General features: G+C 48.3%; 1 protein-coding gene and 1 long non-coding RNA gene across 2 annotated transcripts in view; one reads left to right on the top strand and one right to left on the bottom strand.

Moving 5' to 3' along the window:
• The window catches only part of LOC144110429 (uncharacterized), a 33,118-nt gene extending 9,994 nt beyond the window's left edge, over positions 1-23,124 (bottom strand). The window contains exons 1-2 of the mRNA XM_077643322.1: positions 23,012-23,124; positions 15,046-15,192 (exon numbers count right to left, since the gene is read on the bottom strand). Coding sequence (XP_077499448.1) covers positions 15,046-15,192; positions 23,012-23,124 — 260 coding nt within the window. The remainder of the gene's footprint in view (positions 1-15,045; positions 15,193-23,011) is intronic.
• LOC144110050 (uncharacterized) overlaps positions 1-26,006 on the top strand; it is a 143,041-nt gene that overhangs the window by 19,548 nt on the left and 97,487 nt on the right. The window lies entirely within an intron of this gene.

Genomic DNA, 26,006 nt, shown 5'->3' with positions numbered 1-26,006 from the left:
GATAGCTTTAATGGGTTCATGACCCTGTATATGCGCGAAATTCGTCATTCTCGACATCCCTGGGAGTCCTCATACCACTCCAGGGGCTGTCACCGGTGGAGCTTGTGAGAACCAGGATGCTCTTTCCGAGGAACCTCCCGTGAACAATCATTAATATGACTGCCACCTAGGCTGCTTCGCTAGGAATTTTTTTGTGGATTTTCCGCTCACGGCCAACGCCGACCGCGACGCGGGCTCCTCATGCATCGCCATCGCGTTAACAGACAGGAGGGCACAAAGCTGCGACCGCAGTTGGATTTACCCTCAGTGATCGCTTTTACTCTGAGCCGACGCCTCGCACATGCGACAGAATATTATTGCGAAAGCAGGGCTGCTGTAAGCACCCCGAAAATCTGGTGACTGTTGAAGGTGCACGTTCTAAGACATCCTGACTTAGCTTCAAAGAGTAGGGCTCTGCCTCTTGAGTTATCATAGAACGCTTTCTTTATGGTCTGCCTTTTCCAATATCAATATATACAGTTCTGCACTGTTTATTTTCCATTGAATTAATCCAATTTTTAACCTTCCGCGTTTTAACCTGTTGTTTAATGATTTTTCTTTCTCCGTCCTCGCGTCCGGCATACATCCTGGTTAGTTGACTAGTTCTTTTCCGCCATTGTGAAAGCTTGCGCCACCATCTATGCAAGTCTTAGGGCACTTTAGTCGCCGTGGTAATGTTGGGAAGACAGCATGGCGTACTTGGCTTGACCCTAAAACATGACTACGACTGCAGAAGTAAATTTTCGCAAATTATATGTTTCAAGAAAGTGTTGTTTTGCAATCAGTATGACCCGCAATAAAATATCGTAACTGTACATCGCAGTAAATTAGCAGAAAAGCAGATGGGCGAAAACAACCACCGAATTTGTATCTGGTGTACCTCAAGGCCCATTATTGTTTCTAATATACATTAACGACTTGCCCACAGACATATCTCCTTCCATACAATTCTTTGCTGACGACTGCATCATTTACCGCACCCTTAATTCTATAGATGATCACCTCGCTCTCCGAACTGACCTGAACCTCATCACAAATTGGTGTAATAAATGGCAAATGATGCTAAACTCAACTAAACGCAAGGTTATATATTTCACCCACAAGCGCTATAATTCTAATTTTTCGTACTCCATTGATGGTACTGTGGTGTCTCGGGAGCCATCTTATAAGTATTTGGGTATTCACCTCACTATAGAATATGCTTGCTAGTGTGCCGAGGGCGCGCGGTGATGCCTTCCCGCAGCCACCGCATGGTGGCGCCGCCAATCGCTAAGCAGTATTACCAGGACTAACAGTCATTACCGGGACTAATGTACGCGGATGATATAGTGCTAATGGCTGACAACAAGGAAGATTTGCAGAAGTGGATATACATATATGGTACAGAGGGAGATAGATTAGGTTTCAAGTTTAGTAAGGAAAAATCTGCACTCATGATATTTAATGATGAGGGCGGCGAGCATAATATACAGGAGTTCACGCAAGAAGTACTGGATGAGTACAAGTATCTTGGGGTGTGGATAAATAACGGTGCTGAGTATCTGACAGAGCGTGAAACATATGCAATTAATAAAGCTAGTAGGTATGCAGCTGTCATGAAAAATAGGGTACTGTAGGGGCGATGGTTCCTGGCTTGACTTTCGGTAGTGCGGTCCTGTGCATGAGACCAGATGCTCAAGCAAGGTAGAAATCAGACAACGCGGCGTAGGAAGGCTAGCTTTGGGAGCACATGGCAATACAGCAAATCAGGGGCTACAGGGTGATATGGGATGGGCGTCATTCGAGAGCAGAGAAGCTAGCAGTAAGATAGCATTTGAGGAGCGATTGAGAAAAATGAGGGAAAAGCAGTGGGCTAGGAAAATTTTCAGATACCTGTATATAAGGAACGTTGATACGAAATGGAGAAAGCGAACTAGAAAATTGACAAGCAAGTATCTGGACAGCAGTAGGGGGGCAAATCAGCAATTATCGGTTAAGAAAAAGGTTAAAGAAACAGAGAGAGGTTTGTGAAAAACAGGGATGCTGACGAGATCAGCACTGGGAACACACAGGATCATAAAGCAGGAAATTGCCAAAGAAAATATCTATGATAATTGTAGGGGAAGCTCTTTGTTGTATGAGGCCAGGACTGGAGTTTTGCTGAGTGAGACATATAGAGTCAGGTACCACGAGATATACACGTTGTGCTGTGTGTGCGGAGAGGAGGAGGAAACGGCTGAACACTTGATACTTTTCTGTAAAGGGGTCCACCCTACAGTGCAAAGCAGCGAGGCTTATTTTTCCAAGGCATTGGGATTTAGGGACAGTGAAGGGAAAGTAGATTTTAAGCGGGTAGAAGTAACCAAGCGAAGGTTATCTGATTGGTGGCTAAAATCAAGACAAGAGTAAAATTTCATAAGTCATGGCTAGGTGGCTTGAGCCACCGCCCGATTTAAAGGGTTCAGCCTTGTCCGTCCGTCCGTCCGTCCGTCCGTCCGTCCGTCCGTCCGTCCGTCCGTCCGTCCGTCCGTCCGTCCATCCATCCATCCATCCATCCATCCATCCATCCATCCATCCATCCATCCATCCATACATACATACATACATACATACATACATACATACATACATACATACATACATACATACATACATACATACATACATACATACATACATACATGCATGCATACATGCATACATGCATACATGCATACATACATACATACATACATACATACATACATACATACATACATACATACATACATACATACATACATACATACATACATACATCCCGTTCGCTCGAGGCAGCGTAGGTGCGGCAAGTCTGGCGTTGGTGCGCTGCGCTCTTCACTGCGAATGCCTGTGTCTGAACGCTTTCAGGCAACACCCTCTAAATACTTTCTTCAGGCCTCTCCAGGCCCTCCTTTCCACACGCGCTACGTCACGCCAAGTGTCCGGTCAGGCTGCTCACCAAGCGCGGCTCCGCTCCGCTCGGTTGTCTCCCTCGATGTGCTCGCGCTTGCCCGGGCAAGCACAGACACGAACGCAGTCTTGCAGTGAGCGTCTAGCTGCTGCTTGAGTCTTTCAGCCTGGCGTTGGGTGCATTTCCGTTCGCTCCTCGCACGGCTGTGTCTGTTTCGTGTGGCCGTTTCTTGTGTGGCGTGCGTACCTGTGCTAGCGCACGAATGGGAAACTGATTGCCTGCCGTGTAGCGAGTGCAACTTCGTGAAACATGGGCCGGTGCTGTGTTCCCGGGTGCCGCGGGAACTACCAGAATGGTCCCAAAGTACGTGTTTATTGCTTCCCAAGAGACGAAGTACGAAGAAAAGCCTGGTTGCGAGCCATTCCACGGAAGGATTTCACACCTACAGAGCATTCGAGGGTAAGACTCTGAAATATTGCTTAATAGGCGCTGGTAATTATCTTAGTTGTGAGCTGTCGCTCCCGGAAAGGCATGCTGTCTTTGTAGGCAATGATATCACTTCTTACACTTATGTATGAATTGTCCAGGAAGCATTTAGTTCTGTGGATGTGCATAAGGCTTGTGTAAAAGCTGTGTAAATATGTAAAAGCTGTTCACTATTCAGACTCTTTTTACTTAGTGTTTTAGGCAATGGAGAGTCATGGCGAATGGCCTTGCTTCATTTTCTCGTGCAGGTGTGTGAACTGCACTTCCACGCAGGCGACTTCATTACGACGTTGTCACACCAAGATGAACTGACAGGGAAAATAATAGAGGTGAAGCGTGACAGGCTACAGTTGAAGATTGATGCTGCGCCTTCTGTTTTTCCAAACTGCCCAAAATACTTGTCCTCAACGCCTGGACGGAGTGAATCGCCAGAGACGAAAAAAGCAAGAAGGGAAAACGCTGCTTTGCAGGAGGCTATGAGGAAGTCACTTCAGTCTAATGAGCTTGAACAGAAAAGAAACAAAGTTTCATCTTACGAGGAGTTCAAATCTAAGTTGCCTGGAATCTGCAACACGAAATTCTGGACCGTTTCTGTCGATGAGCAGTGCGTTAGGTTCCTTCTCATCGAGAATGATCCTTCACCTAATGTGAAATGCGCCTTGGTAGTTCTCCCTGATCTGTCACTTTCTGTTTTCTTGAATGGAGTGAAGCTTCTGTCGCTTCCTTCAGGCAGGATTCTGCCAGCTCAAGTATGCGACACCTCCAGCCTGTCCTTGCTGCTAGAAGAACTCGAGATAGGCTTGCATAATATACCTGAGGTGACGAAAGAGTCGAAACATACTAAAGTATTGCAGTTTGTCGGTTCACTGCTTGCAGACCTCATTGAGGACAGTGATACGACGAAAGAACAGTCTTCTTTGCTGAAATTTCTGGTTGAGCAGATAGAGCTTCTCCTCGCGAAACAGCATGTGTATAGCGCAGAGCTGCTGGTATTCGCCAGTATTTTGAATTCAATTTCTCCTCACGCATATCACTTCACAAGAGCTGCATCAAGAATCATTCTGCCCCATCCTTCCACACTGCGCCGTGTTTGCTCAAATTACAAAGCTGACCCTCTTGTGGAGCAAAATCAACCGCACTGTCTCTCCTACATCCGAGAACGAGTCAAATCAATGAAAGACCACGAGAAGACAGTGACCCTGATGATCGATGAGATCCACATAAAACCATACTTCGACTACAAAGGGGGCACAATAGTAGGATCGTCGGTTCATTCAACGGAACCAGCAACAACAGCCCATGTGTTCATGGTACAATCACTCCTTTCTGCAAACAAGGACGTCATTCACATATTACCTGTGAGCAAACTGAGCGCAGAAATTTTGCACGAGCATGCTAAGAACATAATCATTAATGTTGAGAAAATGGGGCTCAAAATTATCGCTGTGATAACGGACAACAATGCTCTGAACCGCAAGATGATGTCGTTATTTGCTACAAGTCCTCAGGTGAGCATTGTCTATCCCCATCCAGCCGATAACGCTCGCCCTCTTTTCTACGTGGTCGATCCTGTGCATCTCTTGAAGTGCATTAGGAACAATTGGATTAACCAGAAAAACCCTGGAACATGCCTCTATTTCCCTGAAATGGACTTGAGTGGAGCAATGCCCGAAGGGCCTCCTCGTATGAAAGCTGCTTCTTTCGCAGCTGTGCGGCAGCTTTATTCTTCAGAGAAGACGTCGCTTGTGAAGGCTGCTTACAGACTGAACGCAAAAGCCGTGAATCCAACCTCAATGGAGCGGCAAAATGTAAAGCTCGCTCTCGACGTCATTAATCAGTTTGTTTCAAATGCCCTCAGGACACATGGTTCCGCGTTCAAGATTCCTCAAGCTGAGTCGACTGCTCTTTTCATTGACGTTATCCTCACATGGTGGCAAATAGTCAATGTTAAGACCCCTTGCAAAGGCCAGAGGCTAAGGGACAGCATGCAAGACCCTGTAAGGTCTGTTGATGACACACAGTTAGCTTTCCTGAGCGGCGTTGTGGACTGGTTGGACGCTTGGGCAAGAATAAACATCACCAGTGGCTCGCTGACGAAAGAGACTCACAGTGCTTTGCGACTGACATGCTATTCTCTGGTAGAACTCTCGCGCTACTGCTTAGAAGAACTTCACTTCAAGTACGTACTGCTGGGCAAATTTCAGACGGATGCGCTAGAAGACCGGTTCGGCCGTTACCGCCAGCTGGCAGGATCACAGTACCACATTTCCGTGCGTCAGCTCTACGAATGTGAGAAGAAGCTTCGTCTTCAAAAACTTTTGACATTTCCACGCGAGGAAACAGAGTTTGAAGACGTAAGTGAGGATCTTGTCCCATGCAACTTTTCTGTGGCTGTCAGCGACGACGATATTACACACGCCCACTCTGACATGGATGCTATTGTCTACATTGCAGGATACGCTGCTCATGCTGCTTTAAAGAAGCTTTCATGTTCTGCTTGCTTCAGCACATTGGTGATTGAAAATCGAGAGATCGAAGCGGAAAATACTGCCATGATAGCTAACCTGTCGAGAGGAGGGCTGAAGTTTCCCCAGCCATGCACAGTTCACATGGTACTGATGACTAAACTAGTTGCAGAGAAGTTGTCTTTTGGAGCAACCGCGGAAGATTTTCTCTCCTGTAGAAATCAACGTGGTGTCGTGATTTCACAGACGATTTCCCTCCTGGACGAACACGACATTGAGACATGTGAAAATGGCCACACTGCACAAACTCTCCTGCGCTTGGTAGTACGCGTTGCAACCAACGTTGTTCTAAACAACTTTTGCAAACTAAGAAATGATGCCATACAAGACAATGCGCAGCAGAAGGCCGCAGCCCGGAAAGCAGCAACGCTTAAGAAGAAGTAAGTTTTATTCCCAAGCAATAAAAATGCTTTGCGCACACTTCATTGCTGGTGTCTCGTCGTTTTTTATTGTAAGGGTCAGATTAGCTGTACAAATACTCAACAGCGCAACATTATTGTGAGTGTCATTATTGCTGTGTGTGAAAGCTTTAAGCAAAACACAATACAGAATAAAACTAACACAATGCGCAGTAGACGGTGTTTTTTTTTTTCAATGTTCACGAACTTCTACTTTAACAACTAGATATACGCATGTGCGGTCTGTGCGGATGGATTTTACCGCACGGCAGACATCATGTACGTGATAGAACCTAATAATTAGATGATTAATTGAAATTAACTAATCAATTTTTTATTATAATGACCAATAATGCGAAATTGGCGGCCGTATGCTAAATTGTTTATTATAAAAAACTGTATTAGCAGCTCGAACTTTCTTGACAATAAGGTGTTCTGCAATAAAAAAAATATATAAAGCAGATAAAATGATAGCCTAAGGCGCGCACAAACTAGCGAATTTCTTTTCTGCAGCAACGACAAAAATGAAAATGAAGGAATCACTTATAAGGCAGCTACGTACGGCAGTACCCGAATAGTGCAGACGGGCGCGGCGCGCTGAAATCGCGGAGCGCGGGGCCTGCACGGTCCCTTGGCGTGACGTCACGCGGCCGGTGGAGAGGCCTTAGCATTGAGAGGGTGTTGTTTCAGGGCACTTTTTTCCATAAAGACACTACTGGCTGCAGACAATCTTACCGGCCTGGCATTATCAGGAGAAAATCCTGGACTGAAACAGCGCTCGGCGAAGCGTTTGACACGTACCACCAGGTCCAGTTTGCTAAATTTTTATTTGTTTATTCTTTGCGGTGAACCGCGGAAGGAACTAAGCAGAAGTCATATTGGCTGCCTAATGTTCAGCGAGGTACCCAACTTGAAATAAGCAAAGAAAGTCGATGCGTTGGCCGCATTACGTTGTTGTGACTGAACTATCGGGTATGGTCAGGACTCATTGTTGCCACATGGCCACTTCCGATCGAGACTTCATTCTACTAGGGGCCAGTCGATTGCGATCGACGCATCGCGATCGCGCGTGAAGAATATCGCATACACCTTCATGCTGAGTGAGCGCTCAGGTGGAAAGACCGAGTGGAAAGACCCCCATTCTCAGTGGCGAGCAGAACATCTAACCCGGAATGGCGTCACATATAGGCAAAAGAAAATCAGGGCGCTCTCGCTGTTTACCACCACGGCTTCCGTCTTCAAAGATCGCATGCGACGATCAAAACAAGCAGCTGGAATAGGACTCTCTATTGATGTGTTTTATTTTGAAAGTCACAGCTTGCTTCATACATGAATACTTCTGCAGGTGCGTATGAGCTTGCGCTTCCGTTTGTAACGGAACAAAAGAAAATGGTGATTGTGCCATTGCTTCTTATTTTAAAATCTGGAATACAGTAAAAGCAGAGCAAAAAAAGACACAGCAACAAAAACAAGCAAAATTTTTAAATTATTTAGCTAAAAGTTTTCATCAAATGAAGCGTGACACTGGAATCGTTGTTAAGTGAAAAGAAACCATCTATGGTTGGTTGATTGACGTTTGACTGCTCTACAATTTTGTTATGAAACAAAACGAAAGGGGCACCACAGGGCCGCTCCGACAGACGTATAAACAAGTTGCTCATCAATGCGAATTCAGAAAGCATCCGCACACACAAACAGCTCATGGCCATGGAATTACACCATACTTAGAAAAATATATGGAAAAACTGCAATGCTTTCATGCTTCAAGAAATTTGCGAATATGGCCATGGGCAGTGACAGTACAAATAACGGTTTTCGACACCGTTTACCGTCACTTTGAACGTTCTCTCGATGTAGCAGACTCCAAAATGTTTCTCGCAGACAACACACGCTGGAGTCAACTTGCGGTCCTGTCTTTTTGATCAGCCGCTCCCACTCCGGAAGCCGTGTTGGGTCCGAGGGCACACTGAACATGGAAGCCTTGTCCTGATTCGACCGGTAGCCACTCCGACAGAGCGGCACGAAACATGTTTTTTCCCGGCCTTGATACTTCGACTTTAGCCCTCACCTGGAACAGCACGGACAAAACAACTGAAAAAAGCGTAGATGCGACTAAAATGCTATAATCCACACCGCGCACGACCAATGCAACCGCAGCGACTGCGGCATGCCCGGCAGCGACGGCATCTTTACGACGAGGAGCGCCCCTCGCGGCCAAAGTTGGAAGGCATCGCGCGCGTTGCCGCCCTCTCCCGTTGGGAGAGCGCTCCATCGACACACTAGCAGGATGTTCTAGGCACTATAACCTCACGGATTTCAGGAGTGCATGTTGTTGGGCGAGTCGGTCGTACATCGTTGAGTAAAGGTACTGCGCAAAATACAAACATTTAATTAATATAATCCTTGTGCCCTTCTCGTCCATGTTTGTATTATTTTGCGCAGTACCTTTACTCAACCTCACGGATAATCTTTCATGGGCCAAGCACATTCAAAACATATGCGCCAAACCTTCAAGATCACTTGGGTACCTGCTTCTGAACTCGCGAAACGCCCCTAATAACGCAAGAAAAGTAGCTTATTTAACAATTGTGCACGATAATAATTATAATAATAATAATTGGTTTTGGGGGAAAGGATATGGTGCAGTATCTGTCTCATATACCGTTGGACACCTGAACCGCGCAGTAAGGGAAGGGATAAAGGAGGGAGTGAAAGAAGAAAGGAAGGAAGAGATGCCGTAGTGGAGGGCTCCGGGGTGATTGCCCACCTGGGGATCTTTAACGTGCACTGACATCGCACAGCACACGGGCGCCTTAGCTTTTTGCCTCCATAAAAGCGCAGCCGCCGCGGTCGGGTTCGAACCCGGGAACTCCGGATCAGTAGCCGAGCGCCCTAACCACCGAGCCACCGCGGCGGGTTCACACAAAAGTACAATCCCCATTTCAGCATCACAAAGATCAAACTTGATATCGCCCTCGAGCCATTAGATATTCGTCTCTCCATCGCTCTTTTATGCTTACTTCACAAATATCGACGCAGCACCAGGCCATCTCCCTTACCCCTGGAAGAGCCTTCACGCATTTGGCGCCGCCTTCATAACCAGAATAGAACTAAACGCATACAGGGAAGAACCCAAGCCCTCAATTCATCTGCACTTCCACGTGCCATTGTTCTTTGGAATGATCTTTCCGACAATATCGCATCTATCTGCTACCACCAATCATTCCAAGACCAGCTGCACGAACATTTTCTTAAACGACATGGTGTCTTGTTATAGGTTGTTCTGTCCCATAAGTTCTTTTTCTCCTCGTTGCTAATGTATTATGATTACGTTTCTTGTGCAGTTTCAACACTTCGCACTTTTATTATGGCTACTGCTTTTTCTTTAGATCTGTATTGGGCACACGCGATGCATTCTTGCTGCTTTTTATGTACTTTTTGTTGCTCGCGGCGATGTGCGCCTTGTCGTTACGGTTTGCTTTGTATAATTATATTGTTTTTACGTTTTGCCTTGTCCTGCGCGTTGTATTTAACAAATTGTTCCTATCGTACTTAATTCGTTATGTCCCCCCCCCTTACTCAATGCCTTTCTGGGCCCTGTAACGTATTTTGAACAAATAAATAAATAAATTTGCCCATTTCGAGAGAAGGCGTTCTCTTCATACCGCCAAATATAGCGAACCGTGATTTTTTTTGCGTTTAGCAAACTTTTTAGAGCGAATATTCTTGCAAAAGATTGTTAGTTCTTAAAATACTACACTTTAGAATCTTCCGCTTTCGCATTATGAAAAACAGAATTAACGTTTCATTGGTATAGTCGGCTATTGCGGGACGCGCCCTATGTCCATCATCAGCCTGACTACACCCTCTTCAGGGCAAAGGCCTCTCCCATGTCTCTCCAACTAACCCTGTCCTTCGCCAGCCGCATCCACCCCATGCCTGCAAACTTCTTAATCTCATCCGCCCACCTAACCTTCTGCCGCACCCTGCTACACTTGCCTTCTCTTGGAACTCACTCCGTTACCCTTAAGGACCAGCGGTTATATTGCCTTCGCATCACATGCCCTGCCCAAGCCCATTTCTTCCTCTTGATTTCGACTAGGATGTCATTAACCCGAGTTTGTTCCCTCACCAACTCTGCCCGCTTCCGGTCTCTAGACGTTACAGCTATCATTTTTCTTTCCATGGCTCGATGCATTGTCCGTAACTTGTACTCTTTTCGTTAGCCTCCACGTTTCTGCACCGTAGGTGAGTACCGGTAAGATACAGCTGTTGTACACTTTTCTGTAGAGGGATATTGGCAAACTGCCATTCATGACCTGAGAGAACCTGCCTCCACTCCATTCTTATCCTTCTATAGTTATTTCCCTCTCATGGTCCGGATCAGCTGTCACTACCTGCCCTAAGTAGACGAATTCTCTAACCACTTCCAGCCCCTCGCTGCCCATTGTGAACTGCTGTTGCCTTGCGAGACTGATGAACGTTACTTTGATTTTCTGCATGATCATTTTTAGACCAACCGCTCTGCTCTGCCTGTCTAACTCATTGATCATGATTTGCAGTTCACCTCCTCAGTGACTCAGCAAGGCAATGTCATCAGCGAATCTCAGATTATTTAGGTATTCTCCTTTAAGAATTAACGAGTTAACGAGTTCACCTTTTCTTTGCTGCACGAAAAATCTGTTTTAAGATGACCTAGCCTCATCGCCATTCCACTTCTTTCGCTCGGAAGGGAAGAACCAGGTAAGAACATGCTGTTTAGTGCACGTACCCCTTTGCCGCGGCAGGGTGAGACAATGAAAGCCTGTTTTCTTCGGTTTCTCTGAAATTACATGGTTCACCAAGCAATCCTCAAATTTCTTGCGTTCAGCTTGCTTGTTCCTTTGATATTACAGCAGGCACTACTCGAGAACAAAGCAAAAAACTGGAAACTAAAGGGCGAAAGACGCGACTTTTTGCTTAGAAATACTCAGCAGACACCGAACTTGTGGGACATGCGTCGAACTTCGGGTGGCTTCACTAGCGGCCGCTTCAGAGAGCATGAATGCGGCCACCCAGTGGAGGTCAGTGGTTATAAACATCCAAGCTGCGCCACCAGTAGTGGCGCTGGCAACCATGGGCCGAGATGTTTCCGAAGCAGTCGTCAGGAAGTTGAGCAATGAGCTTCATGTAAGGCCGCGGTGATATATTTTTTTTCTCGGCTTTAAGGCCATTGAGGGTCCTTTCGACAATTGCCTGGAGGACGCCGCCTTTTAAGATACGGCCACGTACGAAGCATTGAAGAACAGCAAAGGCGGAGGAGCGCCTGTCCAAACGAAATAAGCACGCGTGCGACATTCAACATAACAGTGCTTTATTTACGCTAATTTAGTTCTACGCGTCATGTCTGTATACAGCCTCAGTTCATCCATCCGTGTGGTGTTACCCATTGAAAGCGAGAACGCAGTTAGAGTGATGCCAATTCCTTCTTGTTGTGGTATCTTTCGCTACAGTTTCCTCGCAATTTCGTCCTGTAATTTCTCATTATGCATGATATTTGAATTCGCTGCTCACAGCTTGTGACAGCGCTGTGAAGGTCAGATCGAGGCACGCTTGATCACTGGTCTCCGTTGTAAGCCCGAGTGCTTCGTTAATAAAAGCCTGAGTGGACGCCTTCAACCATGCAGCGTGGGGAAGCAAGACTCAACGATAAAGCGTTCTACAAAGAGGTCTTTAAAAATGTGATGCATATGCTTTAACGACCCAACGCGCAACCGGTAGTACGCGCCTCTCCTCGGTGCTGCATTTTCTTTTTGCATTTAACTAGCGTCTAATGTCCGATCTAGCGCTCTCTAATGTCAGACCTGACCCATCTAACGTCAGATCTAACTAGCCTCTGACCACTCGCAGCAGACCTGACGCCCTCAGCGCACGTGTTTGAGAAACCATGCATATGCGCAACTAATATTCACTATATAAACTTACGTGATACAACCTTTGTCCGTAAAGCTCCGAGACTGGGTTCATTAAAAAATACGTTTAACATTAGAATCATTTGTGCAGCACCCCTTCGAAATAGTCTCCCTTGCACTCTGTACACAGCTTCCAACGCGTCTTGAGGTCTTGGAAACAGTTGGAAGACGCTTCTTTTGGCAGGCCTGTCAGCTCCTTTGTCGTGGCGTCTTGAATGGCCTCCACGCTCCCCATCCAGCGACCTTTTAGGGCTATCTTCACACGAGGAAACAGGAAAAAATCGCAAGGGTAGAGGTCAGGCGAGTATCGCGGATGGGGAAGTACAATAATGCTGTGCTTGGTGAGAAATTTTGTCACGCTGACAGCAGTTTGCGCCCTTGCGTTGTCGTGGCGAAGGCTACATTGTCCAGATGCCCATAAGTGGCGACGGCGTCGCAGTGCATCACGCATGTGTTGGAGCAAGCTGATTTAAAACTCCTGATTCACCGTCTGCCCCTGTGGGACGAACTCGTGGTGTGACACCTCTGGCATCGAAAAAAGCTATCAGCATTGTCTTTGTTTTGATCTTCTGTCGCCGCACTTTTCTCGACGCCGGAGAGCTCGTGGACCACCATTCGGCGCTCTGCCTCTTTGTTTGAGGATCGTATTTAAAACACCATGTTTCGTCTTTAGCAATGATGCTGTCGACGAGTGCAGCATCCTTCTCTGTCTCGCAGAGCAAATCAGCGCTCACTGATGCCCGCATGACCTTCTGGTCCTGTGTGAGGGAGTGCGGCACAAGTCTGGCATTCAGGTTTCGTTTCCCCAAGTTCTCACGCAAATTTTGGTCGCATGTTGTCTTACTAACGTCGAGAAAATCTGGCAGCATGCGGACTGTAATGTGCGGTCTTGCTGTACGATTTATCTGATCCGAGCCACGTTGTTTTTATTCCGTGAGGTTGAAGGGCGCCCCTGCCTTGTGTCGTCTTCCACCAACGTTCTCGCCGAAACGAACCTCGTCCGTGTGGTTTCCTTCTTCTTTGTCTTCCGTCTCTTTCGCGCTGTTTTTTCCACTCTTGTACTACTCGAAAACTCGCGCCCGCAATAATGTCTCGTTGCCGTAAGCGTCACGAAGCAGCTCATACGTCTGTGTGGCTGTCTTGGCAAGCTTCACACAGAATTTTATGTTTACACGCTGTTCGAGGTGGATGTCCATCTCCACATTCACTCACAGTAGAATGCGCCGACGACTAGTGACAACGTATTTTTGACATGTAGTGCCATCTAGAGGCTACCGCAGCAATTAACATAAAGAGCTCAGGTTAGGCCGAAAAGATGGCGCTACGCATACGCACAAACTAGGGCGCCTCGATGCGCGCGCACCCTAGCACCAACGTTTGTTTTGGGGAACCATTTCTAGAGAAGAAAATAAATCAGTCTCAAAACTTTATGGATAAAGGTTGTAGATCAAGTTAAATATCCCGCGCCATAGCAAACCAACCTATGTATTATTGTTTAATGAGAAGTTATCTCCTTCTTGGCTTTAGTGAAGACAGACGTCCCACACTCAATGCAATGAAGCCGCCGAGGTGGCTCAGTGGTTATGGCGCTCGGCTGCTGACCCGGAAGACGCGGGTTCTATCCCAGCCGCGGCGGTCGAATTTCGATGGAGGTGAAATTCTGGAGGCCCGTGTACTGTGCGATGTCAGTGCACGTTAAAGAACCTCAGGTGGTCGAAATTTCCGGTGCCCTTTTGAGACGTTAAATCCACATAAACCAAACCAAACTCAATGCAGTGGTATTGTACTTAGGCGGCGAATTTTTCCCCATAGTAACCTTTCGTTGTGACTTTCTTGTGTTTTATTTTTGTACTTACTCGACGTCCTCGGTCCAGTTCAAGGTATTCTAAGATTTTAAGAGGGCATAGGCCGACACGCGCCATGTGGAGAGAAAGCGGAATATTTCGGTTACTTCGACGCCGTTTAGCCAGGAAAAAGACAGCTTTTTCCGCAACATAGCTCCGAATTCTCAGCTAGCCGCTTTCTGGCGTATTGGGCCACTTTGTGCTCGGTGCACATTAAAACCTGGTTTACTCAATGCAGGTTAAGAAACAGGGCCTGCAACGGTCTACCGGCCAACTCGGCATTTAAATCAGCGTCAGTCTCGAACATTCTGCGAGGAGCAAGCTGTGCTTTGTTTCCAGAGCTAATCACTCTCCACCGTGTTTTCAGTAACCACGTTGGCGGAATCTTCGCCTTCTCAATGTCACCCTCCTGTGCCCTTTTTTAGCCACTTGTGACGCCATGCTGATGACTCTGCGGTGTGCCCCTCGTGGGGTTTTCCTTAGGACAGCAGCGGTCATGCTCGGCAGTAGCAAAAAAAATGCACTGAGCAGCACCCCGATGTCCCAGGTCAACGCGCTTTAAATGGGGCTTCCTTCATCCTCGATTTTCCGCTTTCTTTTCCGCTGCCATCATCGTCACTACAGGACAAAGGTTGCATTTATCTCTAGTTAGCCGCCTTCACCTAATCTCATCTCCCTACCCAGTGCGTTTCTCTTCTCTTGGAACCCTCTCTGTTATCGAGCACCATCGGTCTCTGCATTTCACCCTATTTGTTATCACTTCTGTGATATCCTCCATCACGTCTCGGTCTGTAAACACCCGCCCTTAGCACTTTATAGAAACCGTACACGGAATAAACTTGGCCGAAATTTGTACACACCAAATGCCGACAAGGCATTGTTACTTGTCACCTGTTCTTGGCTTCCACAAAGGCGTCGCATCGGCCTAAGGGGTACGCAACCGACGGGTCCAGAAGAGTTCCCAGCCGATTGGGTGACACCAAGGGAGGGATGGTGGCCAGCTTGTGACCCGGAGCGGGCGCAAGGCGCAGCGGGTACCTGCACCACCAAAAGGCATCCTGCCATATAGTTGCCGGGCATGCCGGGAATTAGGAGAGATCAATTACATTGATGCGGAGGAAATGCTACAATATTTTTCCACCACTCTTCAATTTATTCCACTTGATTCTATACCGACCCTATATGAAAAGATAAAAAGTAAATAAAAACTGATCAATCTATTACATTTATGGTTCTGTTCCAGTAACTGATTTTGCTGTAATTCCATTTCTATTCGTAATCGCTTTATTTTTTCGTTTTTGTTGAGTCATTGGTCATTTTCATTTTTCTGCGTTGTTCATAGACCGGCCTCTGCCCTACAAGGTGAAGAGAGGGAAATCCCCCTGAACACAACCTGCCAGTTGGCAGGTGATGCTTCACCCCGCCGGAAAATGTTCATCTTCATGGCCCTCCCTATTGCTGCCGCATTTAAACAGACGTGGCATATGACATGAGAACATGAACACAGCCACAGTGAACATTTTCAAAGGCAGCGGTGTTCCGCTCTTTTTGCGTTTTATGCGCACGAGCCTCGGTCTTACGATGTGTTACTGAAGCCACAACTGAAGTTCGCTGCATTAAAGCATTCGTGTAAATGAAGGAGTGAACAGTAGCAAGAGGCGGACAGAACATCCACACCAGGTGGCGCCACCTGAGAAGCTGGCGCTGTAATCGTACAGGAACGAAGAGATCGAGCAAATGTGTCCGACAAGCGTGCGAAACGGAGCGTACAAGGAAGGTGCTCCCCGGGATGGAAGAAAGCAAGTGCGCAGACTCGGCACACCGGTTGGAGCAAATGTCCACTACCATGCGTGCGTCATCTATCGCTTTGACGAGAAAGCACAGACAGATGAAAACAGTTACTTTTTTTCGCTGATTTGCCGGAATTCAAAGAAAAATTTGGTATAACGCGATAGCGTTAATGCCCATGTATGCGGAATTTGGTCATTCACCACTTTGCATTCATAGATCGCAAGGAGCCCTCATACACTTCTGGCGCTGTGGTGCAGCGGTTAAGCGATGAGCCACTGCCCCAGCAGGTGGCTGTTGAAAACACAGGTTCCGGGGATATACGAATAATAGCCGCATATAACTATCCCTGCTAGGACTTCTGAGCGACAATCTAGAGATGTGCTTGACCTAGATTTCTCGACAGGTTATCCGGCGGATATCCCGTTCGGTCTTATTTCTGGCGCTTAAACCCGTATATTTTTCTTGCACCTCTGCGCATATAGGCTGATACCTGCTTCTAAAGTACTTTTTTGTAGTTAAGTGTTGAAGTTTCGAGTTACCCTTTACAATAGGAAGCGTTTCTCAAAAAGCTGTACAACGATGTTCACTCTCTCAGGTAAAAAGAAAAGAGTGCGCTTTTGGACCCGATCACACAACCTCGGCGGCCTAGGGTGCCTCGATGCCAGCGCCGCCATTCAGGGTGGAGACAACTTCAACGGCGCCGCAATATTGAATCACACGGGATCAGCGGCGCTAGCGTTTGTAACGGCGCCGTTAATGCTCTCGGGGCGCTTCAGAGTGCTTCGACTTGAACAGTCTTTTTCGCCAGTATCGCACTGCGCATCTTTTTACTCGTAATAGTCATTTTAACATCCGAGGGTCAGAGGCGTAATTGTGCGAATTAATTTTGGGGCCCCGAATGGTCGAGGTTGAGCAAATAGTGTACCGCCTGTTGGCTTGAAAAACACTTTGCCCAGCAGGTGCTTCCGCTCCGTGCGAGCGGAAGAAATTGATTTCTTTCTCTTTCTAAGTGGTTTTTGGTTTTTCAAGTCCGGCGCTTTGATAACAGCTGCGTGTCATCAGCCGCTCGCGCGCTGCGGTTGGTTTCGCTTTCGTCGTGCGGGCTGTTTCTGTTTGTTGTGCTCGCAAAGATTGTTGTTTGTCTGCTTTTTAATCTTTCAAAGTGTAATTGCGAGTTGCTCGCCAGGTTATTGCTCAGAGGGGTGCAATGGCATCTGCTTGCAGCCGGGCGCTGGCATATAAAAACGATGCCACCGTATACCAACGTTGTCATTCCGCCTGCGTTTTCTTTGTCGAGGCCCACGAAAACTGAGTGCCCCTCGTTGGCGATGGGCAAAAGGATTACTGCAAGTTTTTCACTCATTTCATTTTTCTGACAGGCGCACAAACACCGATCTAATGCTCTTGCGTGCGCTCATCTGCAGACTTCGCTTGCGCTATGAACATGAGCGCCGGTTGCTCTGTTGCGATTCCTCGGTTTGAGAAACCCATTTCTGCGTATATTCCTTCATTGTATTTATTTTATTCAAGCCCATTTGTACTCATTGTAAAGCTTACATATAAATGTACACAAAAAGGGTGAACTTGATATCATTAAATGACTGCAGTAATCTTTCCTAAAAATTTTAAATCGGAAATCAAAATACAGTCACGCCTCGTGAATACGACCCCCGTTTATATGGACGACTAGAGTTATGTACAGTTTTTTTAATGACCAAACTTTTTCAATGTATTTCCGCCTCGTTAATATGGAAACTCGCTGTCCGGACAATGGACACGGGGAAAATGCACAGTGCCCAAGAGGGCGCTGTGCATTTTTTTTTGTCTCGGTAATATGGACGGAGAGGAGAACAAAATCTCGACACTGCCCCGACAAGGTGCTTAGATTTCTGCATTTTGAGCGCATGACATCGGAGGAATGCAATGAAAAAGTGCGAACGGCTGAGTGGCGGCCCTTTTCTTTGGTGGTTTCTTACTTTACAGTTGCCCAATTGACACGCTTCACTATTTTCCATATTGCCCGAACGACTGCGACGAAAACCTCTCCAGCTTGTGCCACGCAGAAAGCTGCATTCAGCAGTCGTCGGCCGACTGTGTACATATGTACGTATAGTAGCGGTTCATGAGATGTCAGCAGTCGTAGTAGTAGTTGGGTCATTTAGCCACGACACTACTTCAAGCATATCATACAAGGCGACCAAACAGTTTTGTAACGCGCTATGTGGCGCCGCAGGAAAATAACGCTGATTCCGGAGAGGCTCAAATTGCTGAAAGAGCGAGTCCACTGTGTCTTAAACATATTCCAAGGAGACACGAGGCATCAAGGGCCAGCAGTAGAGTGGATGGATGGATGGATGGAAAAACTTTATTTTCGTCAGAGAGCATGTGTGGACGATTCCGTGTCAGATGGCCATCAACCCATGGCTGACGGCGACCTGGGTGGCCCACTCCACGGCCCTGGTCTGGACGACCGGGTCTGAGCTGGCCAACACGGCCTCCCACTGCTCGAGGGAAGGATCACGCATAATGTCCGCCGGTGGCGGTGCTATGCTACAGCTCCATAATATGTGGTCATAGGTTGCCAATTCGTGACACCATTTGCACTCCGGCTGAATGTCCGGGTAGATTTTGCTCAATACGTATGGGTTGAAGAAACATCTAGTCTGCAATCGTGCAATCTGCAATCTGCAGTAGAGTGGAAGACCTCTAACCAGAATCTAGGAGATGAAATTGGCCGTATGCACAAAAGTCAAGCAGAATCTCCTGAAAAACATGAGGAAACTCGCTGGGGAGCATAAAGTTAGTGTCACATATAAAATGGGTCTAAAGTAAAATTATGAAGGAAAGAGGTGTGAAGACGGCGTGGATTAAACGAACATTAAAGAAGATGAAGCATTCGGTGCTTGGGCAGGCTCGTGGAAAAGGTGGTGCAGACAAGAGTCTCGCGCTACATGGAGATCGAGGGACTCTGGCCTGTTGGAATGGTAGGTTATAGACCGCGTCTTAGCGCACAGGACGTTGTGTTAAGGCTTAAACGTGATATACTTGATGTTCACGACGGAACTAAAGGGGGCAGGGCACTGTTAGGGTTGGATCTTACAAAAGCCTTCGATAATGTTGAGCATAGAGCGGTCCTTGAAGACCCCAGTGAGGCCGGAGTAGGCATGAAGTGCTTTAACGATGTCAAAAGATTCTTAAGCAATCGAAAGGCCACTATAAACTTTGTAGGGCTGTCCTCAAAGCAGATTGTGCTCGGCAATAAGGGGACCCCTCAAGGTTCAGTCCTCTCTCCAATGCTCTTCAATTTTGCCATGAGAGGACTGTCCCACAGGCTAAATAAAATTTAGGGGCTAAAGCACAGCATTTATGCCGATGATATAACCATTTGTGCAGCAGGGGAAATGAACGCTGACATCTCATACTGACTGCAGGCAGCGGCAGACGTAGTTGAAAACTATGCCCATGAGAGAGGGCTTTCCTGCTCCTCTCAAAAATCAGAACTTCTCGCTTAATACCAAAGACAAGATGAATAAACAGACTCGCATCCCTTACCTATACGGCTCGAGGTTGTCGTTGGGGGTAGGTTAGTACCTAGGGTTGACACTATAAGATTTCTAGGATACTTTCTCCAGACGAACGGACGTAACACAACCACTATCAAGAAGCTTAGCACCTATGTCGCCCAAGTTATAGGTGTCTTTAGGCGGATCTCCTTCGGAAACAAAGGCCTGCGAGAGCACTGTCTCCTGATATTAGTACAAGCATTCATAGTGAGTAGGATTGCATACGCGACTCCATTTCTGAATCTTAGTCCGCAAGAGGAGGGGAAAATGGGCAAGTTAATCCAGAATGCATACAAAAGAGCTCTCGGCATCCCACCGAACTCCTCAACGGAGAAACTGCTTAGTATGGGAGTCCACAATACCTGTGCGGAGATCTCCAGGGCAGTAAGAGAAGCGCAAATTTGGAGGCTTAGCTCCTCAATAGCAGGAAGGCAGGCAGATCCTCAATAACCTAGGGGAGAGCGAGAGGAAACCCCTGTATACTGCAGAGCTAATCCCCTTAGACATACGAAAGCATCTCAAAATTTCCAATATACATACCTAAGAACATGCACCCGAAGCATGATAAAGAAAGCAGAAGACAAAGAGCTCGAACAATAATGAACAATCTTGCCTGGGACCGCCGGGTAACATAGCCTTCTGCGACGCAGCCTGTGGCTCCGATGGCACCTCCGTCATTGCCGCCGTTGATGGGAATGGGGAGAAAGTGACTATAGCATCGATTAACACTAGAAATGCGTTCGTGGCAGAGGAGGCTGCTATTGCACTAGCGTGCGTCAGTACCAAAGCCAAGATCATCTTGTCTGACAGTAAGGCAGCTTTTCACAACTTCTGTAAGGGGGTAGTCTCCAGTCAAGCCGCCAAATTACTAAGAATATACCCCTCAAGCAGAGAGGTCTCCCTCATATGGGTTTCTGCTCACGAGGGAATTCCGGGGAATGAGGCTGCTCACAGCTTCGCTCGAGAATTATACGAGCTGCTCTGAAAGTGCCCCTGAGTGGGGCATAACCCTCTCATAACACAAAGAAATAGCCGAAACACCTAGACTGGATAAGAGAACACTCCCACTTCCGGATAGGCCACTCACTCCAAAGGAGCGCAGGGCCTGATGGAGGCTTCAGGTCAACAGATTCTTTCCGTACTCTATACTACACGATGAAGACACTGGGTAGCCTGAGCTCTGCAGTAGCTGCCACAGAATGACTTCGCAAAATCATTTAATTTGGGAGTGTCAGCATTCTCCTGGGGCTAAATCCAAGAGCACCCCAGACCTTGCCACCTGGGAAGAGCTTATCCGGAGCCACGACCCGGATTACCTGTCAGTCGGAGACAGCTTACTACAAGACTCTCTTCACGGTCTCCGGTGCTGAGAGACGGCTAGGAGGCACCCCGTGCTGCGCCCCGAACGTGAGGCCCCATGATAACGGAAATAAAGTTCATTAATTCAACAATGCTTATTAACGTGCACGTTCGTTACAACCGAGCCTCACATTCGTTATATGTGAATTTCACTCTCAGGTCCCAAATTCGGATACCACCACGAAACGACAATTCGTTTGGTACCACCCGCATCCCTCTGTGACCATTGGTTCATCTGCCACGGCCCTCCGAATGTCACCCCCATTACGGTACCGAGAACCAAAGGTCATCGCTACGAATCCCTCACAGGAACGAGGCTTCAACTCGACTGAACACTTTGTGTGCCGAACCGTGCCGATTCGTTTGCCACCACTCCGAACTCTCTGTGCCAAACAAGTGGACCACAATTTTGTTAGCAATGGAGACCCAAAGTGGCATCAATCTCGGCACCCGCTCAGACGCTGCATATATAGCGGAACGCCAGCGGTGCGGAGTCTGTAATAGGAGGAATAAATACATTTGCCCCGTTTAACTGCGGCTGACACACCGAAAATGTGCTTTTTCTTTCGTTTAACCGCGGCTGACACAGCTCAAAACAGTCAAATACCGCACCGATATCCCCAACCATCTAACCAAGCCACCAAGCTCAAAACCGCTCGGAGCCCAACCCGTGACCGCGTACGCCACCGAGCACACGCCGACCAAGGCGGGCCTTTCTCTGATGGAATAAAAGAACGACACTGGCTGACACAGACAGACATTTGTTGCTAGTACAACAAAAAGGCCAGCTAGCAACAAAATACGCTAAGGAACCGAGGTCGTCCGACTCACTAGCACGGCTGCGAGCGAATGTTCACCCACGCTAGGGCAAGAGAAACCTGCGAAGCCGGACGGGACACTTCCTGCCGTGTGTGTCGTCTTCACCGCGCGCGCAACAGTCACGCCGTCCGTGGCGCTCGTGTCGCTGTGACGCCGCCGCCCTCCGTTGTCAGTTACGGTAACTAGGGATAGTCACGGAGTGCGCCCCTCCTCGGGGCGAGGTGGCTTCAGGGTGCATTGCGGAAAAGCAAAATCCCCACAAGGGGTAAACCGGCCACCGTGCCGGCCAGACGACTGGGCGCGCGCGGTCACGTAATGGGGGTCACATTTGGCACGGTGCTGCAGCAATTTGATCGCATGACTGGCCGCCATCTTGAAATCTCGGACGGACAACAAACGTTCGAATGCCAGTAGTAAGAGCTCACGCTCTTAAAAATTTTGCCACAGACACAAAGCTGACCACGTGTGGGATTGCGAAAGCAGTACTGTCCCTGGGTACATAGTTCACGCGTAACATTTGTACATGCATTTAAGTTCATTGCTATAAATGCAGAATTCGGCCCCACGTTTCAACTCGGCAGCTAGCCTACGCAGAGATATCGTATGACACCACCTGAATGCTGTACGGCGAACGGTTTTATCACAATTTTGATAAAAAGTATACAGGAGGACATACACTTGAAGGTGCGTATTTCGTTGGTTCGAATAACTGTCGCTAGCCAGCCTCCTCCAACTTGACTAGCACACGTTAGACATATTTGTTTATTAAATAAGCCCCTAAAGGCCCTCAGTCGAGGGTATTACATAGGAGGGAGCATTGACACATAAGAATGCAAAACAAAAAAATGTGCAAGCACTAAGGTGCAATGCCATAAATACAGAAGAAAGCACACGTAGAAAACAAAAATAACCTTTAATATACATTATTATTCAGAAGAAAAGAGGACAGATAATGCTTTAGAGGCTTAACATAACCGCTGGAACAAAACAATAACAAAACAGCCGAATGCAGCATATGGTACAATCAGTGAGCAGTGCTAGATAGACATGCAACGAGAACCCGTATGACACCACCCAGAACGCTGTACGACAATCGGTTGTGCCACAGTACCATGAAAACTGGCGTCACGTGGGGGTCGGCCGGTGGCGAGTATATACATGTATACAAAATGTCTAAAGTGATGGTTCTCAGCCTGATGACGCCATCCTGTTTTTCCTCCCATCTCTGGGATTTTCCGCACCATCTGCGAGTACGCCCACGCACGCCGCCGGCTTCGCTCGTAATGCGACTGGCAAAGCTTTCACATTAAAAATTGACAGCTCACCGTGCCAGCCTCACTGCCTGGCCATGGCTCGCGGGCGATGACAGGTCACCCGGCTGCCACGCATCCGTCCGGTTGACGGGGGTGGCGATTGCGCCACGTCCTGCAGATCGCATCTTGTCTGGACCAAGAGCCGCTTCTTCATCTTCTCCACCAGACAGACGGCTCGGCTGCGCACTCGATACATCGCATCATAATCTGTTGGCTAACGCTACTACTAATGAATGCAATCAATTGTTCTTAAGTAACTGTCATACTTCTGGGTGGACACCTCAACCGCGCCTTTTCAAGGGAGGAATGCGGCAGTGAAACAAGTGCTGCAGTGGAGGGCGGTGGTGGTGATTAAGTAAGTGAAAGGCTTTATTCTCCAACAGAAAACAATCTCATCCTACCCTCCGGCTCTCCATCTCAGTCGAGAGATGAGGGCCAGGGGCGTTTGAGGTGGGCAGGGCCACAGCGTCAGATGCTGGCCTGGATTTCTTGAATCCCGGCGGCCTCTTCAGCCAGTCGGACGGCGAACAGCTGATGCTCAGGGTCCGGGCTGAAAACTTTTATTGTTGCGAAGGCCTAAAATATAGAACATTACCCAGCAGCATTGCGAGCAGCCTTCAGGCTGCCGGTTGTGGCCGTGCCTAGTCGAGGTTCGGTTTCGAAATGTATAAGCGTGTTATGTGCTCCATTTCATCATGCTGTTTCATCTCTAATTCGACCGTTTAGTCTCAACATTTGTTTTTTTTTAAACAGGAAATATCTTTTCATACATTCTACAGTGCAGCGAACGCTTAAGAAGTGTACTCTGGCTGCCAGAGGGTGCAGATGTGCAGATTAAGGCATGTTATATCAGGCCCCACATCCTCCCCGAGGGCACGTTTAATATGTTTCGAGGTTTGGAGGCTTTCTTTTCTAGTGTGTTTATGTGTGGTAGGAACGTCAGTTTTTATCGAATGCTATGCCCAGAAATTTACGTCTTGACTTATTGGTATTGTGGTTTAGGTGCAGAGTGGGGCCACTCCTCACTCTTTTGAGTGAGAAAAGAACGGCTACTGTTTTGTTTGTTTTTTGACAGGGGGACATAAACACTTTTCCGTCTGCCCAAATCGCTTGTCTGCCTAATGCGAGTCGTATCTGTCTCTCAGTGGTTGATAAGCTGCAGGATGTGCATGCAGTTTGAAGGTTGTCAACATAAACTGGAAGCCGCCGCGGTGGCTCAGTGGTTATGGAGCTCGGCTGCTGACCCGAAAGACGCGGGTTCGATCCCGGCCGCGGCGGTCGAATTTCGATGGAGGCGAAATTCTAGAGGCCCGTGTACTCTGAGATGTCAGTGCACGTTAAGGAACCCCAGGTGGTCCAAATTTCCGAAGCTCTTCACTACGGCGTCCCTCATAGCCTGAGTTGCTTTGGGACGTTAAACCACCATAAACCAAACCAAACATAAACTGAGTACACGAGATACTTCGGAATTAAGCGTTGCAGCTACGGAATTCATTGTCCCGGCAAAATATTGCCGCCAGGTGTCCCCGGGCGGCGCCTTGAGGACAAAAAAGAAGTGAGTCGCGCGTGCTCTTTGCAGCTGGAACACTGCTCGATTCCTTGCGGCCTGTGCCTAGCCTTTTGATTCTGCAACCCATTTGTGACATTTTCTGGTGGAGTGCGCTGGGTGAATCGCTCTGGAATATGTCGCACACCCCTCCGAACACCGAGGACCCCAGACCTCTCCCTGTCGACACGCCAGTGCACCGGGTCAGCAGCCGAAATCTTGGACTGTCCCCTGAGCATGGGCTATTGGAGACAACCTCGCCGCCTGGCCGACTGCCTCCTGTGCTCAGGCCATTCGACTCTCCCTCGGCGCCTACTCCTCAACCGGTCATACAAGGCGCCGCGTACTACACCCTCCAGAACCCACGGCTACCAATGTCCTTTCACGCGACTCAACTGGAGGACGTGGAAGATTGGCTCCTCCAGTTTGAACGTGTCGCCGCATTTAACCAATGGGATGACGGCGCCAAGCTGAGGAACGTTTTCTTCAGCTTGGAGGACGGTGCTCGTGCGTGGTACGAAAACCGTGGGGGCAATCTTTCATCATGGCCTGAGTTCCGACGTGAACTGCTCGCCGCGTATGTCAGCGCTGATCGTCGGGAGCGAGCAGAACGAGCCTTGTAGTCCCGTATGCAAATTCCCAACGAAACTGTTGCCATGTACGTCGAAGACATGACGCGGCTCTTCCGACGGGCTGACCCAGCAATGTCGGAACCCAAAAAGCTGCGCCACCTAATGCGCGGTTTTAAAGAACAGCTTTTCGCCGGCCCCGTGCGCAGCCCCCCAGCACTGCTGCCGAGTTTCTAGCGGAGGCAGTCACGATGGAGCAGGTCCTCCGGCAGCGTTCCACCGCGTACGACCGGGCAGTCCTTGCTGCTTCAGTTACGGAGTCCCTCCCGGTTTTCAACAGCAATACCGACTTTCTCCGCGACATGATCCGCGCTGTTGTCCGTGAGGAGCTAGAGAAGATTTGTGGTACGTCGCAGCCAGCGGCCAGCTCCCTTATGAGCGTTATCCGCGAAGAGGTGCAGCAAGCTATCAGGCCTCCGTTACTACACGCCGAACCACAGCCTACCCAGACAGACTACTGCCGCCCGACATACGCTGAAGCTCTGCGAAGCCCCGCCCCAAATCCACCGGCATTTCCACCGCCCAACCAGACAGACTACTGCCGCTCGACCTACGCCGACGCGCTGCGACGCCCTGCCCCGAATCCAGCGGCAGTTTTTCCCAACCATCACGACGTCCTGCTACCCTCCGTGCAGCCATGGCAGCACCGCATCCCGAGTGATCGAGAATCCCAGCGCAGAGCGGACGTCTGGCGTGGCCCTGACCGCCGGCGTTTGTGCTTCCACTGTGGGGAGCCCGGCCACCTGTTCCGCCGGTACCCATATCGAGAGCTTGGCCTGCAGGGTTTTCCCTCCGATGCGCCAAGGCCCCGGTTTGGGCAACGGCCCCGTGA

This window comes from Amblyomma americanum, chromosome 11 (assembly GCF_052857255.1).
Source record: "Amblyomma americanum isolate KBUSLIRL-KWMA chromosome 11, ASM5285725v1, whole genome shotgun sequence".
Lineage (NCBI taxonomy): Eukaryota > Metazoa > Arthropoda > Arachnida > Ixodida > Ixodidae > Amblyomma > Amblyomma americanum.
The sequence above is the reverse complement of the archived record's forward strand: the minus strand, read 5'-3'. Positions and strand labels throughout refer to the sequence as shown.